The sequence below is a fragment of the Sus scrofa genome, chromosome 1 (assembly GCF_000003025.6).
Source record: "Sus scrofa isolate TJ Tabasco breed Duroc chromosome 1, Sscrofa11.1, whole genome shotgun sequence".
Taxonomy (NCBI): Eukaryota; Metazoa; Chordata; class Mammalia; order Artiodactyla; family Suidae; genus Sus; species Sus scrofa.
In genome coordinates, this window is record NC_010443.5 from 156,352,841 (window position 1) to 156,371,040 (window position 18,200).

At 35.3% G+C, this 18,200-nt stretch overlaps 1 protein-coding gene across 7 annotated transcripts in view; it reads right to left on the reverse strand.

Moving 5' to 3' along the window:
- CDH7 (cadherin 7) overlaps positions 1 to 18,200 on the reverse strand; it is a 140,491-nt gene that overhangs the window by 56,956 nt on the left and 65,335 nt on the right. For 6 of the 7 annotated variants that reach the window (XM_021099453.1, XM_021099416.1, XM_021099464.1 and 3 more), the window contains 2 exons: positions 10,846 to 11,013; positions 7,755 to 7,942 (listed from right to left, as the gene is read on the reverse strand). In XM_021099453.1, the coding sequence (XP_020955112.1) occupies positions 7,755 to 7,942; positions 10,846 to 11,013 (356 nt within the window). The remainder of the gene's footprint in view (positions 1 to 7,754; positions 7,943 to 10,845; positions 11,014 to 18,200) is intronic. The other variant, XM_021099468.1, reaches the window with a different exon arrangement.

Genomic DNA, 18,200 nt, shown 5'->3' on the forward strand with positions numbered 1-18,200 from the left:
CAAAATACAGTATATGTAGGTGCTTCAAAATGTGGTAATAATTTGCTCAAACTTGAATAAATCTCATTATAACCATGACAGTGCATTATTTATAAAAGGCAATGGACAAGTTTTATTATACTATAGAGAAAAAATAAGTTCAGATAATTAGCAAGCATGGCTCACAGGTACAAAATAACCTACTCCCAAAAAAAGGACTGGAACTCTATCATCCAAATGTGAAAGGATATTTTGAGACACACAGAATCATCAGAAAAAACACATTTATGTCTTCAACAAAAATCTCATCAACATCTTATCAGTGTCTGGTTGTAAATGTTTTTCTATAGTTAAGAAAGACTGGAAAATTTATCAACCAATGGTTCATTTTTATGGACTACCCATAGAATTCTCGTTTATTTCAGTAAAAATTTAAAAATATTCTGAGAACAATGCAGGAAGGCATCATTTGTCTTCTTTCAGAACTTCTTGGTTTATAGGAATGCTCTTGTGACTCAAACCCAGAAAATCATTCCAGAATTCACAGATGATTCCACTATCACCTGGTCATGGAAAGAATACTGAATTTATGCAACTCACATATTTTTTTTTTCCTCAGACTCCATTCTCTCTGAGGGGTGTCTGTAAATGTCTTACCTGTAATAGAATATAAGCTCCCATTTTATTGAAATCTTGATAAGGAGAACTGACAATCAAAATCCTGTCCTTGAAGGCCATAAGCAGTTGTTAGTTCTTGACAGAGAGAACCAGAAAAATCTTAAGACTTTCTTCATTCTGAGAAAACCACTCACAATAGACATTCGTTTAAAAAATGTAAACAAAGATATTCTTCAGAAATTGAGAATCAAGATACTGTTGGAGGAGTTCCCACTGTGGCTCAGAAGTAACAAACCCAGCTAATATCTTTTGAGGACATGGGTTCAATCCCTGGCCTCGCCCAGTGGGTTAAAGATCCGGCGTTGCTGTGAGCTGCAGTGTAGGTCACAGACGTGGCTTGGATCTGGCATTGCTATGCCTGTGTTGTAGGCCGGCCCCTAGCCTTGGAACTTCCATACGCTGTAAAAAGAAAGGCTCTAAGAAGGACCATAAGGCCCTAAAAAGAAAAAAAAATAAGAGATACTGATAGAAAAGTATATGAATTTAGGAGTACACCTTGCCTTTGTGAGGTCAGCAGACTACCTTGCTTTAAGATGGAGAGACAGGGATATGGACCAGAGGAATGGATATTCCATACACGATTCTTAGAGGGTAGAAGCTGTAAGGCTGGATTAAAGACAAGAGCTCGTACGTACCCCCATTATCATGGGCTATACCAAAGCTACTGATTTTTAATTTACTTTTGTAGCTCGCATTACTGAAAGCCCTCATTAATACTAATAATTCTTCAATGGATTCTTTTAGAATTTAGAAATCTATAACCTCATTAATGATAATTTTGCCACAGCCTTTCATTTTGTTGTCTCACTCTGTCTTAATACCTTAGTATAAGATAGTTTCTTTTCAAACTAGTTGGAATAATAAAAATAAAATGATGTTGCATTTTTCAGCAGCAATTTTTTTTTAAAGAATGGATTTAAGAATTAATAAGCTAAGAGTTCAGGTCATGAGCTCAGGAAAAATGAAAACAGTTTTGGAGGGAAGCAATGATAACCAACTTTAGGCTAATGCCAAAGCAAATAGGAAAAAAAACCCATGCAGACAAGATGTGTAAGGATCAAAAAGAGGCAAGAAAAGAAACTAGAAAAGATTTCAAGGCTCTAAACTTAATAATCATAAAAAGGTGTTCTACTTGACTATGGCTAACAAAGTGATAGCATTTTAAATAAATATTTAAATAAACATAATTTAGTGCTTTGAAACGAAGTGAAATGTTTGGAATGAATTACAGTTATCACAGTTCCAATAATAAGAATTCAAGAGAAATTAGAAAATATAATTTGGGAGTTCCCCTTGTGGCTCAGCAGAAATGACTCCGACTAGTATCCATGAGGATGAGGGTTTGATTCCCGGCCTCACTCAGTAGATTAAGGATCCAGCCAATGTTGCAAGGAGCTGTGGTGTAGATCATAGACTTGACTCAGATCTAGCAGGGCTGTGACTGCGCTATAGGCTGGCAGCTGTAGCTCTGATTCAACCCCAAGCCCAGGAACTTTCATATGCCAAGGCGCAGCCCTAAAAGGAAAAAAAAAAAAAGACAAAAAGATAAATATATATACATATATATATATATATATATAATTTCTACTTCACAATATGAGATCATAGCTACAAATGAAATATTTTTTAATATTTATTATTTGTAATCCATTCTTATTTGCATATCCTTGGACATGTACGTTTCTATTCACTAACAGCAGCCTTGCAAAAGAGGCATAAAGAGCCCTTTCGCTTATATTGCCTCATCTGATACCAATGTCCCTTTTGCACAAGGTACTCCAGTAAAACTGTCCTACTTCCAATTCTCCAAGCTTTTCCTGCTATTTCATATGTTGAATCTTTGCTCACGTGGTTACTGCCTTGAGAAAAATCTCCCTTTAGCTGTCTACCTGGGGAACACCCATAGTGTTATCCATCCACTATGCAATTCCTTCCTCAGTCCCTGTTCAAATCTTTGAGAGACTAAATGGGACTGACCAGTTGGCTGGCAGATGGGGCCTTACCTCTCTGCGACACTTGCTCAAATCTTTGTTGCCACAGCTAAGTCTACCAAAAAACCCCAGGGAGTTTGGAGTTGGTAGATCAAAACTATTGCATTTAGAATGGATAAGCAATGGATAAGTACAGCACAAGGAACTATATCCAGTCTCTTGGGACAGACCATGATGGAAGATGGTATGAGAAAAAGAATGTATATATATGTATGACTGGGCCACTATACTGTATAGCAGAAACTGGGATAACGCTGTAAATCAAACATACTTAAAAAAAAAACCAAACATGATATTACATTTTTACTAGACCAGCTCCCAGCACTACAGGGAAACACACAAATGCCACTTGCACACAGACTCTTCTTGTGCAAAGCAAACAAATCTTTGCATAGGAACTTTTACTTCCCTTCTTCACCTATCTGGTTTAAAGTAGGAAGAACAGGAGCAATTTTCCAGTCTTGAAAGATGAGTAAGAATGAGTGGGTTTGGGAGCAGAGGAGAGACTTACAGGAGGAATGTCTAAAGTGCTAAAAGAACATGTATGTTGCTTCTAGGAATTCAAAGTGGCTTAGTGTCTACTCTAGATCTTTGAATAAAACTAGGAACAGTGGGATACATATCTGGCAAATACAAGTCTAAGTGATTCTTAGGTCCAAAAATAGTTCTTTGCTGTCCATGTAAGGAGTTGGAATGAATCTTACTTGAGGTTTCAAAGCAGAAGCAGCCCTGGATTAATGCAAAATGAATACCTAACACTAAAGGTACAGTGCTAGGTGTAGTCACTGCACATAAAATGTGAACTGAGTTTCTGAACAAATTAATAAAATAACTGCTTGAAAATGAAAAAAAATTATGAAGTAACAATAGTTTTTAATCCAAAAAATAGATTAATAATACCATAAACAATTTTTTCAAGTGAAAAAATATTCACTGATCACTAGGCTTGAACTGTAAATACATTATTTCCACTATTTTTAATCAACTCTTGGAGGAGCCACTTTGTATGTTTGTTTATTTCAATACTGGTAAGAACTCTGTGTTGGGTTGGTTAGGCACTGGAACATATTTAGCAAACAATACAAACCTATCATTTTAAAAAGGAGTCTGGGGGATGGAGGGAGCTTTGGAAATAAAAATAAAAATTAGGCTAATGTATACCAGGTAATTACCCCAATACCTATTATTTACTCAGAACTCTGTGGAGAAAGAGGGTAGGAGGAAAGTGTAATTAATACTTGCTAACACCAAAGATTTTTAGCATGAAGAAAACTAAAGGATTGTATCTCTACTTATTTCTGTGTAGATACTATCCAAACACTATAAACACCCTAGATTTATTTAAATTTTACTTTTTTCACATAACAAGGCTTCAGATATCTTGTCTTAATGAACATGGCATTTTATTATGTTAATAATCATTAAAATTTTCCAGAACTGTACTGCTTAGTCTGTTACTAAGGACTATTTTGCTTTCTGAATCTACTGGTTCTGCCCCAATGTGGTAAACACATTCTCCAAACATCAGATCAATTTTCCACATTAGTAAACTTTAACAACCATCTTAAAAGTAGTAAAGTGTTACTCATTTCTTAATGTTTCTATAAACAGAGTGTTTTACTAGACTCAAAATGATATATAAAATCAAGTTAGAGTGCAATACCTGGGTCTTCAAGCGATTTGTTTTTTAAGCTCTCCATATAACCTAAATGTGATTTTTTTTTTTTTTTTTTTGTCTTTTTGCTATTTCTTTGGGCCGCTCCCGCAGCATATGGAGGTTCCCAGGTTAGGGGTCAAATCGGAGCTGTAGCCACTGGCCTACGCCAGAGCCACAGCAACATGGGATCCGAGCCGCATCTGCAACCTACACCACAGCTCACGGCAACGCCAGATCATTAACCCACTGAGCAAGGGCAGGGACCGAACCCGCAACCTCATGGTTCCTAGTCGGATTCATTAACCACTGCACCATGACGGGAACTCCTAAATGTGATTTTTTCGACCCTTGATAACCAGTCAACTTGGTTCTACACTTTACAGAGTTCAAAATGAACAAGACTTTTCTTTATTAAATATTTAATATTTTACTGGTTATTTATACCACAACAGTAAAATTGTTTCTCAAGATTCTCTTATAGGAGTTCCCATTGTGGCTCAGCAGGTTAAGAACCCAACATAGAGTCTGTGAGGATGCGGGTTTGATCCTTGGTCTTGGTTGGTAGGTTAAGGATCCGGCATTGCCACAAGCTACAGTGTAAGTCGCAGATGCGGCAGAGATCTGGCGTTACTGTGGCTGTGGCACAGGTCGGCAGTTGCAGCTCTGATTCAACCCCTAGCTTGGGAACTTTCATGAAGCCCTAAAAAAAAAAAAAAAAAAAGAAAAATATTCTCCTATATACTGAGTGTGCTTGATTATCCAAAGACAATCCTTGACATATATATAAGAAAAAAGAGGAGAAAAAATAAAAATTATACATTATTCATAAATTAGAAGATATGTGAATACTGGAGGAAACAAAATTTATTTTACTTGCCAATAATTTAAACTGAAAATAACATGATTTTGATCTCATATTTAGCATAAATTATCAAAACATTTAGCTAACTTCTCATATATTGATGGATTGATAAATCTTTTTAATTATCAATTATTTAGAATTTATAAGGTATAAAACCACCCATGTGGCTATGCATAGGATGGAAATCTCTAGTATCAAAATTTTAAAATACCATTCACCAAAATGTTTGTAGGATTTGGAATGCCTTTGAATCTTAATTTATTAGACAAAGGACAATGTCTTTTTTTAATACCCAAGAGAGCTTAAACAATACACTAAATTTCAGTCCACTGATATCTGACTTATTTCTGCATTAGGACAAGAGTTTTCATCAATACTCAAATTAGATCATAAAGTGTTGTTAATGAAACATATTTTGGTTTGGCCACTTAATAATATTTTTATGAATCTAATAATAATTATAGCAATAATTATTGCATATTATATATATTGAAAAGCATGAAAGATCCAGAAGCAATTACTGTTAACATTTTAGCATTTTTTTTTTTGCAATCTTTTAGTCTATATAAATGCAACACTATTTGAAATAAAGGGTTTGCCGAATTTTGGATACTGCTTTTTCATATGCTATTTATACAGTCATTTCCCTTATTAGTTAATATGCTAAGACAATGTCACATCATTCTGATGATGTATAAGATTCTAAAATATGGAAATATCAAAAACTACCCATTTTTTTCATTTGTTGGACACTTTATAATGTTTCATGTGTTCATTCTGCTAATAATTCCTTCATGAAATATTACAAAATCAAGTAAGATGAAACCTTTAAACTATTCAAAATAAAGCCCAGTAGATTATTAGTATTGCCATATTACTATCTAAAACAATAATAATTACTATTTATGTTAATTGTAAGTTATAATTTTACCTTTTTTCATGTGTTTTATGCTGTGAGATTAAAAGCATTTTTCTCTAGTTTCTTTTAAACAATTCTCTAAAACTTCTAGAAATAATGTCAAGGAATTGAGTATAACATTTTTTTCTATTACCGAATTAAATATCTCATATCAAATACATATACATATATTTGTATTTATATACTTTTTCAATGATTATGTTATCCCATTATAACATATGAAATGAGTTCATTAAAATAATTTCAGTACATACTTAAAATTTCTTAAATATGAGCAGACAGATTTTGGATAAATCTTTGAAAACTTTGAGCAGCACCTTACTTCATTCCTTTTATTTTAGACAACAAAACAAAACATTTTACCAACAGTTGGCCTATCCTAGTTATTAAAACTTTTTTACACAGATTGTCACCAGCTGAGCTAAATCAGCAGCTGTCCACTGGAAATAATTGCAGAAATGTTTTACCCATTGGCCTGAAATCAAACATATGTTTTCCCATAACAACTAAAATACAACTTTCTTTATTGATGTGTGTTAATTACTGAGAAGTGTTAATTACAGAGTTATACACCTGGATTGTCAGACTAGCATAAAACCCTGGTACCTTGAGTGTGGATATTTTCATATGTTTTAATTTTTAGTGTTTCACATATTTGAGAAAATAAGACCATATTCTGGAACAATTCCTTCTGACTTATTTTTTTAAGATTTGTCAAAGATCATGTCTATATAGAGCAGAGGGAGTAAACAGTGCATTTTCCCCGATTTCTAATCAGTGTTGGAAGCTAAGTTAAATATACCATGGCAAATAATCTTTATTTTGGATTATAATAGCTTCACAACTTTCCATGCTCTATGAAAATTTTTCAAATACCTCAATTAGTGTACATGTTAAAAAGGAAGAGATGCTAATGTAGCAAGTCTTCGACATTTTGGGTTTTATTTCTAAGTTTATATATATATATTTTTTGTCTTTTTTTTGTTGTTGTTGTTGTTTTGCCTTTTCTGGGGCCGCTCCCGCAGCATTTGGAGGTTCCCAGGCTAGGGGTCCAATTGGAACTGTAGCCACTGGCCTACGCCAGAGCCATAGCAATGAGCCGCGTCTGCAACCTACACCACAGGGGTCTAATCAGAGCTACAGCCACACACAGTTCACGGCAATGCCGGATGCTTAACCCACTGAGCAAGGCCAGGGATCAAACCCGCAACCTCATGATTCCTCATCAGATTCATTAACCACTGCACCACGACAGGAACTCCTTAAGTTTATATTATTTTCAAGTATGTGTAATGCTTGTCCAGTTGCTTACAAAGACTCTTGGTTGATTTTAGGGTTTCACTATTGAAAGAGCCAACAAAGAAGCATATTCATCTCTCTGGGCAGGTCACTTAAAATAGCACATTTGCCATTATGCCTATTGTTATGGAGCTATGGATAAGTGCTGGGGATAAGAACAGAACAGACAGAGTATGATTATAAATGTTACTCAACTTTCCCTACAATCCTGACACTGGAAAATAAATGTGCGTGTTTTAAATTAAAACACCAATAGTTCCATACGACCATTCAATTTGTCTAATACATTCTTCCATCAAATTAGACATCACTTCTCAGTAATCTCTATGATACTGCCTTCACAGGAAATAAAAATCAAGAAAATACTACCTTCTGTATAGTAATGATTCCTTCCTGTGTATCTTTGTCAACAGAAATCTTGAAAATCCCTAATCCATCACCATCCACAATCTTGTATTCCATTTCAGCATTAGCTCCTATATCCGCATCAGCAGCTTTAATTCTGGCCACAACGGAAGCCACTGGCAATGATTCTGGGACGTTATATTGGTACGACCCTGGGAAATTAAAAACCAGAAATGAACGAAAACTTACACCAAACTAACCAATGAAAATTTAATCAGTTGGCTATTTTTCTCCATCTTTGTTTAATCTGTTTTATTTTTTGATAAAATGCTAAGGCAATATGAGACAAGTGATAGGCTCTGTTTCATAGAGCTTCAAGAATTCCAGGGTAATAAGTAGATAATAATATGTAAAAGGAGAAACAGATGGCCTGGGGAAAGGGATAAAGAGAACTTCCATTCTGATTATCTCTAGTGGTGAGAATGTGCTACTCATAATAATATATATAAATGTTAAATTATTATAAATAGAATGAACATTGAATATTGACTATAAATAACTGAAATGCAATTAATGCAAATAATATAAGTATTAAAAAATTAAAATAGAGCTTAGGTCTTAAATAGGCAAAAAATAAGCCCAAATAGTTCTACTCACTTAAGGTTAGAATTTATATTAATAGTATGTAAAAAGCCTAACTGAATAAGTTTCAGAAAACTGGACTAGGAAGTTGATGAAAGCCAGCAGTAGTCTTCTTTAGCTCACAAATTTACCAAGGATAAGGATTATTTAGATAGGTTTCATGTACAACTGATTTGGGGCACATTGGTACAAGAGCACAGCAATGTTATGTGATCAGAAGGAAAGAAGCAAAAAAAGGAATGACTCCTTTAAACTTTCTTTTGTAAAAAACTGTTCACCATCCCTCAACTCAAGAGAGAGGAAAAAAAAAAAAAGTTTGGGAGGCAGATGAAGTACCTGAACCATCTGTTTGAAACTTGGAAATGCCCCTTCACCACCCCTTTACCATTTTTCTCTAATCATCTATTTTTTTTCCTGCTTCCTCCACCTTTTTCCATTCCCTTTTGGCTACTAACCTTGGTGCATTTGCACTTTCTTCTGATGAGAAAAGAAAGGCTCTCTTGGAGAGGAACAGAGAAAGGAAAATGTATCCACATGCAGGGACTACATTCTAGGCTGATAATTGTGCTATTTGCAATTTTCTACATTTTATAAATTTATTACTTATTTTTTAAATGAGTGCAACATATACTTATCATTTTTGAGTGACCCCTTTCACTTATCTATAAGTGTCCTCAGGAAACCAAATATTTCATGGTTTATAGAATAGTAACAGAGAAAAATCCCAGCCAAAATGAAAAACCTAATGACATATTTTTGGCTTCCTTCACTTTAATAAGTAGGAGAGCATAGCATAAGCTAGGAAGCCTATGCTCTATCTTATCAAATCATGACAAGTGAAACCAGAAAAATTCAAAGTGTCAATTCTTATCGCTCTAGTTAAAGAAAAAAGAAACAACTAATTCTACTATGGAGCCAAATATAATCACATTAATTGTTTTGTCTGGTATATTCTCTCTTTTTTTTCCCCCTGGCCATACCCAAGGCCTGCAGAAGCTCCTGGGCCAGGGATCAAACCCACATGACAGCAATGACAATGCCAGATCCTCAACCCACTGCACCACAAGGGAAGTTCTTCCCGCTATAAGCCATCAAGAACACTATTAAGCACGGTCTGTTTTTTAATGCTAAACTTAGGGTAATTTTATTTTGCCAGGAGGTATCAAAATGTCTGTTCAAATGTGTAAAATAAAAATATAACATCTCAAGAAGCAGTATTTGAAGGAAAACAGGGTGACATTCATATATGTGCAGAAAAAATGTCCTTATTTGACATTATTAGCTTCTAAGATCTGTTCATAAGGCAGCTCAGTTTCTATCAGACAAGCACTTTAAAGACATTGTAGTCTGTACAATTTCCTCATTTTCTTGAGTATTCTAAAGAAATACTAGAGTTTCTGTCATGGCACAGCAGAAATGAATCCAACTAGGAACCATGAGGTTGAGCGTTCGATCCCTGGCCTCACTCAGTGAGTTAAGGATCTGGCGTTGCTGTGAGCTGTGGTGTAGGTCACAGATGCGGCTCAGATCCAGCACTGCTGTGGCTGTGGTGTAGGCTGGCAGCTACAGCTCCAATTAGACCCCTGGCCTGAGAACCTCCATATGCCACGGGTGCGGCGCTAAAAAGACAAAAGACCAAAAAAAAAAAAAAAAAAAAATTACCACATACAGTTACAAAAAAGAAAAAAGGGCAAACCAAAAAGAGAATGAGATGAAATGCATTTTTACAATCAGAACACCTCTACCTAAGAAGAATTCTTTTTTCCTTTTACTTGGTTAAAACAAAGGCCACTTTGGTCAAAGAAACTAAATTGAGGGCATATCGCTTTCTGGTTCTTTGGAGTGACTTCTTTTGAAACACTGAATGTTTGCATTGAATGTTTTGATAGGTAGCAAAAGGAATTTCAATGTACATGAACTGGTTTAAAAAAAGTGGAATGAAAAATACAGTTCAAAATTTTATTTTTAGTATGTAGAGTTCATGAAGTGTATTTGAATGTTACTAGTTAGCAATAACCTCGTAACTTACAGGATGTATAAAGTAGCGTGTCTTCGAATAAAAGGATTAATGCATAAACAAAACTTAATAACCATCTGGTATTCAAAATGGGAACAAAAGAAAAAACATATTTGACAGAAATAATACAAAGATATGATTGCTTTTTTTTTCAATACTCTTATTCTATATTACTGAATTAAAAACCAGGACCCTGGAGTTCCCTGGTGGCTCAGTGGGTTAAGGACATGGCAATGTCACTGCTGTGGCTTAGGTCACTGCTGTGATGCACGTATAATTCATGACCTAGGTGTGACCAAAAGAAAAAAAAAAGAAAAATCATACCCCTGATAAAATAAAATTGTGAGAGAACACAGTTAAAATAATCATTTGTTTGGTAAAACTCCTTTTTAAAGACATTTTTATAATCTGGCAAAGAAAGTGAGTGCGCTTACAACATGCAACAGCACAGCTTACTTCGAGGAAAGCGAGGCGGGTTATCGTTGACATCAGTTAGGGTCACGGTGACTGACGTGGTTCCAGAGAGTCCTCCATTTTGACCAACCATATCCTTTGCCTGGATAACAAGCAAATACTGGTCTTTAGCCTCTCTATCCATGTTTGGAAGGGCGGTCTTGATGACTCCTGGAAAATTTCAAATCCCAGTAAAATGCATCATGAATCACTGCATTTATACTACTGAAGAATACTGATACAGGAAGAAAATAGCTCTTGAGTTGCTGCCCCCTGTTGTTTTGTCTGTATACAAATTTTAAAACCAAATGGATATAAAAATTAAATGCAACATTACAAAACACAGAAAACGCTGTAATGTAGAAGAGCAGGTGGAGAGAGAAGATTATCTTAAGGTTTTATGGAAATATAGTTCAGGAAATACCAACTTATAATAAAGACAATGTATTCATCTAGAAGAACAGGTGGTTGCCTGTTCAAGTATAGGACAATGAACTTTTCCATTTCTCCTTCACCCTCTCCAACACTGTAATACCTAGTGAAGTCACCACATACCTTCCAGCTGTGGTCCCTACTACCTCTCTTCCAGCAAAATAACTAAATATTCTATAAAGAATGAGAGATATTTATGGTTAATAAGCCAAATGCCACTTCAAACTACACTGCTGGATGACCTTAGAGATACTGTAGAAAGTATCTGAGAAAAAGTACTAAAGATGAGAATGACGGTATAATCAAGACACTAAAAATATTGATATGTTTTGTTGTTTCTTCCTAATCAATTGCACTTAATCTGAATAGCCCTTAAGATTTCAGGGGAATGAGAAACTGATTTCAGAACTTCATGTTGCTTGATAGGAAAACCTGGCTCAATAGCCACTGTTGCAATAAATTAGTTGTTTTATATTAATAACTATTTAATTATTAAATAAATGTTAGTCAATAGCATCTAATCATGGGATAAAATTTACTTTATGCCAAATGTAAATATATAAAATGACACAAATTTAATACACATAGTATATGCACACAAAAATAATATCAAAGGAAAATATACGTATTTAATATTTCTCTAAATAGATCTTGAAACTAACAATATGAAGCCATCTTTGCTAAGTAGATACATTAGGAATCTAGAATAATCCCTAATCATTTCTTCTACTTTTTTTACTCCTGATGAAGAAAATATCTTACCTACCCACCTGGAACCCTTCTGTTTATTAACTTTGTTTGAAAAATGTCTAATCTATTTCATTAAACATATTCTAACTTTTTTAGAATTTAAGTCAGAATTTAAACCCCCAGTGGCTCAGACCTGAGGAACAGGAACTCTGGTATCATGGACTTCTCAGAGGCAAAACTGGATTGTTTGATAGAAGATGGTTCTTTGGGAAGAAAATAACTGTAAACGAATTGGGATAAACATTTTTTCCCTTATGTTCAGCATAAAAATGCTCTTATACCCTCCAAGTTTATAAAATGTTTTTAAAAGCTGCCAATTTAAATTGATTCTTCAATGGACACATGCAGTAATGGTCTGTGTGTGTTTGATTTCAGCTCTAAGTGTAAGGTATAAGCCTTCATTATGCTATGCTTAGGCCTCCCCTACTCTTCACAATATTCTCCACTTTGGTAACTATTCTAGGAGTGGATAAGAGATGAGAAAAATCTTTCAATACTTTAAGAATAATTTAAACTATGCGTTATTGGCTCCGAGATTCCAAATTAAATAACACTCAAACCTCTTAATAAGCCAGCATATATTTTAGTTTTGGGCAGTAGCTATCAAATACACATATCAATATTTTCAATATTTTAAGCATTTAAATTATCCTTGAGTATGTCACTGTTGTTGTTTTAACAATCACTTTTTTGCATATGGAAGTTCCCAGGATCGGGGTCGAATTGGAGCCACAGCTGCTGACCCATGCCACAGCCATAGCCACACGAGGTTCAGTCACAGCCACACAAGATTCAAGCCACATCTGCGACCTACATACACTGCAGCACCAGATCCTTAACCCACCGAGCAAGGCCAGGGATTGAACCTACACCCTCATGGACACTAGACAGGTTTGTAATCCACTGAGCCATAATGGGAACTCCAATAATCACTTATTTTAATATGCTAACTTTTCTAGACACTGTTGCTACAATCACAGCAATGCAGGGTCATTTTAAAGTAACTCCTTCATTGACTCTTTTGGTTATCTACACATTGCCTGAAATATCACAATGAAAACCAAATGAAAGTCATATACCCATTTGGTTCACTGATAACTAATATGTAAATATTCTTAAAACCATAACGATTCTACAAATACTTCACATCTGCTCTTCCATACTACCCTTAAACTCGAAAATTGAGTACTGATCTCAGCAAGACTCACTGCTACCAAGCATAACAATCTTTGTCTAAGTGTTCTAGGATTTACATATCTCCCCTCTTCTTCTCCACCCCTTTTCCTTTCTTCTTTTCTTTGGTGTTCATCATCCTTTATTTATTTGTAATACTTTTTTTTTATAAACTGATCATTGACAATCTTGAATATGTAACAGCATGTTTCACAGATAAAATATTAATGAAATTTTAGAAGATTTTCCTACTCATTCAGTTTTAACTTTTAATTTCTATTCATCTCGCATTTCCCCTCCAAAATCAACATGTATGAGTGAGTTTGCAACTTTGCACATTAATTAGGGTGGAAATGGGTGCATAACATCTCAACTAATCAGCAAAGACAACACTGATCAGCCTCATCTTCCAATGGTTTTGTTTAGTGGGGTTATTTGAAAGAAAACATAGAATTTTCAGGAGAGAAATCAGATAGTCAAAGCTACTCACTTATTTTTTCACACCTATAACTGTCCCTTTACAAGTGATCCTATAAATAACACTCTTTCAAAGCAAAAATCATAACAAAATATGCACAGAAATGCAGGTGGCAAAGATAATTTCCAAATATCCCAATTATTAAACATATTTTTACAAGAATAAAATAATTGGGAAAGAAGTGAATTTGAATAAGAACATTCAAAAACATAATAGATTTCTAGTTCTGTGGCTTTTGATAGCTTTTTACTCTTGAGCATAAGCTATCTACATTTAGAAAAAAATCACCATACATTGGGTTTGATTTGCATTTTCCTGTATATTATACAGACACATACAGCAAACTGTTAATACTATGTCTCTGAAGTGGTAAATGCCAGTCTTGTCTAGCCACATCCTTCAGTGCAGTGAGGTTTTCATGGACAATCATGATATTTAATAATCAATAATTTTAAGCCACTTATTATGAGAAGAATATATCCTGTAACTCTTTAGAAAAGAAGTTGGCTCAGATTTTAGCTTTCTGAGTAACATTTTTTCTACAGCTGTATCATCTAACCCAGTAACCCAGAACTTTTCATTTATTTATAATCTATAAATAGATTCATTTATTTATAATCACAAAAAGTACTGTGTATGAAACTAAATTTATATCACTGCTATTGTTCAACAACTATTTGGTTTTTAGTCTGGAAATAAATTTATAGATGATTTTCTAATATCCTAACAGCCATTAATGTTTTATTTTTTAAAGCATATTCTGATACTATGGAATCTTCTCAAATATTTGTTTGTGTACTACATGTAACAGATAAGAGCCATTTCTGAAATCTACCCCAGTTTAGGGAACCAAACAATCATCAGAACCTGCCATCTGCACAGTCAAGTTCTAGATTACTCTCAGGAGTCAAAGCAACCACATAAAGCAGGTAACATGGGGCTATTCATTCTTGGTGGGTTCAATATACCTTACACATGCAGGGTAAATCTCTTCCTAATAAGTTTGTATTTTTTTCCAAATTTTCTGTCTAAGCCTTGTACTATCTGGTTTCACTACCTATAAGTGAAGCATGTAAGAGAATCATAAGAAGAAGGAGAAGAACCAACAATAGTAAAAAGATGGAAGCTTCTGGAACATCAAAGAATTCCAGAGCTGGCATCAAATAAGGAGTCGCTAAGGAAGGGATTCTTGTAACCTGTCAGGAAGGCCTGACAGGAGTAAGGGCTCTCTGTGCCATGAGCTATGCCACATATTGGGACATGCATGAAGGGTGTATTTTGGAGGATGGCTTTGCTATGACTGTATTACCTGTATAAAACTATGATGTAACCAGAATGCATGCAATATGTAATGCAGGCACCATGGAGTCACCTCTGTGTTTAAGAAAGAACTCCCAAATGACAAGTGTGTACACACCATCCATTTCCCAAGGCTAAACTTTCCAACCTTGTGGTCTGTGCAGTCACACTGGCCCCATGTTTGGTTTCTGCTCTGCTGATGACATATGAACTCCTACTTGTTTTAGAACAGGAAGCTTGCATTTTCATTTCACACAGCAAATTATGTAGCCAGTCCTGCCATACATAAAATAGATTGAAAGATGGGATCTATTTGCTTACAGGTTACAGACTAGATAAACACAGTAGAATAATCCTCAATCTCCCAGTATATTTGGGGGACATTATTAAGATAAGTGGTGGGAATCTTTGCACTCCTTTTAATGCTACAATATCTTGTTTCTAGTGCCATTCTCTTACTGTTAACATTGTTTTTTGCAGCTACTCACATTCTTGTTTTGTGAAGGGAGAAATTAAGGCAGAAAATCTTTAGTCATCAGCCTATAGGTATTGGTATAGATGGAATATGTGCTCAGAGATCGTAGCTAGGCTAAGTTAATGTTATGTGATTAATAAGTAGTAATGATTAGGAGTTCCTGTTGCGGCTCAGTGGTAACAAACCCAACTAGTATTCATGAGGACCCAGGTTTGATCCCTGTCCTTGCTCAGTGGGTTAAGGATCCAGCATTGCTATCAGGTATGGTATAGGTTACAGACATGGCTGGAACCTAGCATTGCTGTAGCTGTGGTGTAAGCTGGCAGCTGCAACTCCAATGTGACTCCTAGCCTGAGAACTTCCATATGCTGCAGGTGTGACCCTATAAAGCAAAAAAAAAAAAAAAAAAAAAAAGAAAAAAAGCAGTAATGGTTATTATTAATATTACCAGTAGTCCTTTTTGAAAAAGAAATTAGTCATCAACCTTTTAGAAATGCACTTACCAGTAATTTCCTAAGCCTATATTGACATAATCCTAATTGAGCACATTTTTCATTATTGTCAAAAGCTTTACATTCTTCTCAAAAACCTTTTGATATGGAGATATGGACAATACTATTATTTCTCACTTAGATAAGAATCATGCAATGACTAAAGAAGACTACCTCCAACTGTCTTTACAGTTCTTCACATCCTTAAAGTCTGAACATTTTTCATTCATTTACATCAGAAAAAGTACAACTCCTCTTTTTTCTGGAAAAAAAAGAATGCATTCTCTATGATAGCAGAGAGGACACAAATTCCTAGACTATCTCTGCACTAATAACTATAGAAAGAGAAGTCCCAATGATTATCATGATCATAGCATTAAAAATTCTAACCAGGGGAGTTCCTGTCGTGGCTCAGTGGTTAATGAACCCAGCTAGCATCCATAAAGATGTGGGTTCGATCCATGGCTCCACTCAGTGGGTTAAGGATTAGGCATTGCTGTGAGCTGTGGCATGGGTGGCAGACACGACTCAGATTCTGCCAGGTCCAGCACTGCAGGGCGATGGGGAATCCTGGAAGAGGGACGGTGTGGGATAACAAAACACACAAGACTTTTACATTTAGAAAATGGGGGACCAGGAGGCACCCTGTTCCACAGAACAAAAAAGGGCCTGGGCTTTAGCCCACACAACTTTTATTAAGGAAGGTGCCATATGTAGATTAGTGGGCAGGAGCAGGCATAGGCAATGACAAGGCTACCTCTTAGTGAATAACGAAGGAAACTGTCAACACTGGTGCATATATTGCAGCTGCTTATAGAATAGCATAGTTTATGCATAATATCTTTGAAGGAAACCCTGTACTTTAGAACTTGGATCAGCAGATATTTGCTTTCTGCAGAGTTCAGCTATTCAGTGGTCTCCAACAGGATCCCACATTGCTGTGGCTGTGACGTAGGCTGGCAGCTACAGCTCCAATTCAACCCCTAGCCTGGGAACCTCCATATGTTGCAGGTGCAGCCCTAAAAAGATCAAAAAAAAAAAATCTAAACAGAGCAAAAACGAAACTTTATCTCCTGTAAAACCTGATCCTTGAGACCGGAAATTAAAATTCAATTTGAAGTACTAATAATGTCATCCATGACATTAAAGATTACTGTCCAGTTGTCCAATCAGTGAGGTCTTACCCTGCATAGGGCTTCCAAAACATATATTATGTTACAGCAACGCTAAAAATCATAAGCCACTCACTAACAGCAGCAAAATATTTAACCCTTGGGAGTAGTACATATTATTTTTGGACGGGTTACATAATGCAGGAGGTGTATAATTTGTGTGAAAATTGTCAGAAACTTGTCAATGTCTTTCCAGGCTGTAAAGAGTAGATATATAAGGGAATGGGTGGGTGTCTGAATTGAGGTTCTCAGATCTATCATTAATTCAACCAGGAGCACAACATCTACATTCACAGGATTCATAGTCTAAATCAGATACTTTCATTTACTTCTCCTTCAATACTTGTTTAATCAGAACTATTCCTTCTCTATTGCACTTTCCAGGCGGCTTCCAAGCTTTACCACAACATTGGTATAAAATATGTGATGAGGCCTCTCTGAAAATTCCAATGAATGATGAGCTAGGATTGCATTTACTTGTCTGTTTTTGCACATTACAACTGTCACTCTTCAAAGAAATTTAAAATATTTATCCCCCCCCCCACAGTGATTTCAGAGTGAATTAATACTGCCATTTTTTTATAATATGAAAAAACCATGTGAGTGGATTTAAAATATTCATTAGGATCTTGAGTACTATCAAATATTCAAAATCACAAACTTGGCTATTTGATGAAGAATTAGTCTCCATGATAAAGGCAAAATTATTAGAATATAAAGAAAGTTTGTATTTTCACAGTGATGAAGAAAAGCAATAGCTCACGCCCACTCATCTTCACACCCACCCACTCGTCCCTATATCCAGAGCCAGAAAAGCAGAATAGACAAAATATTATTTTATAACCAAGAAAACAGTGCTCCAAATTACAGTCTTACTTAATGTAAACTACTTCATCTTCAAAGCAAAACAGAACATCTATCCAAACAACCACATATGCAATCCAGGGAGTTTTGCAACTCATAATTTTTTCCTCTCCTAAAATTAAAGTCATTTAATTTAGTTTTTGATTTAGCAGATCATCATCCTAATTGTTATGTTTCAACTAATTTCCCTGAGAAATCCAGGCCCTGGAAGCATAAGCTGAATG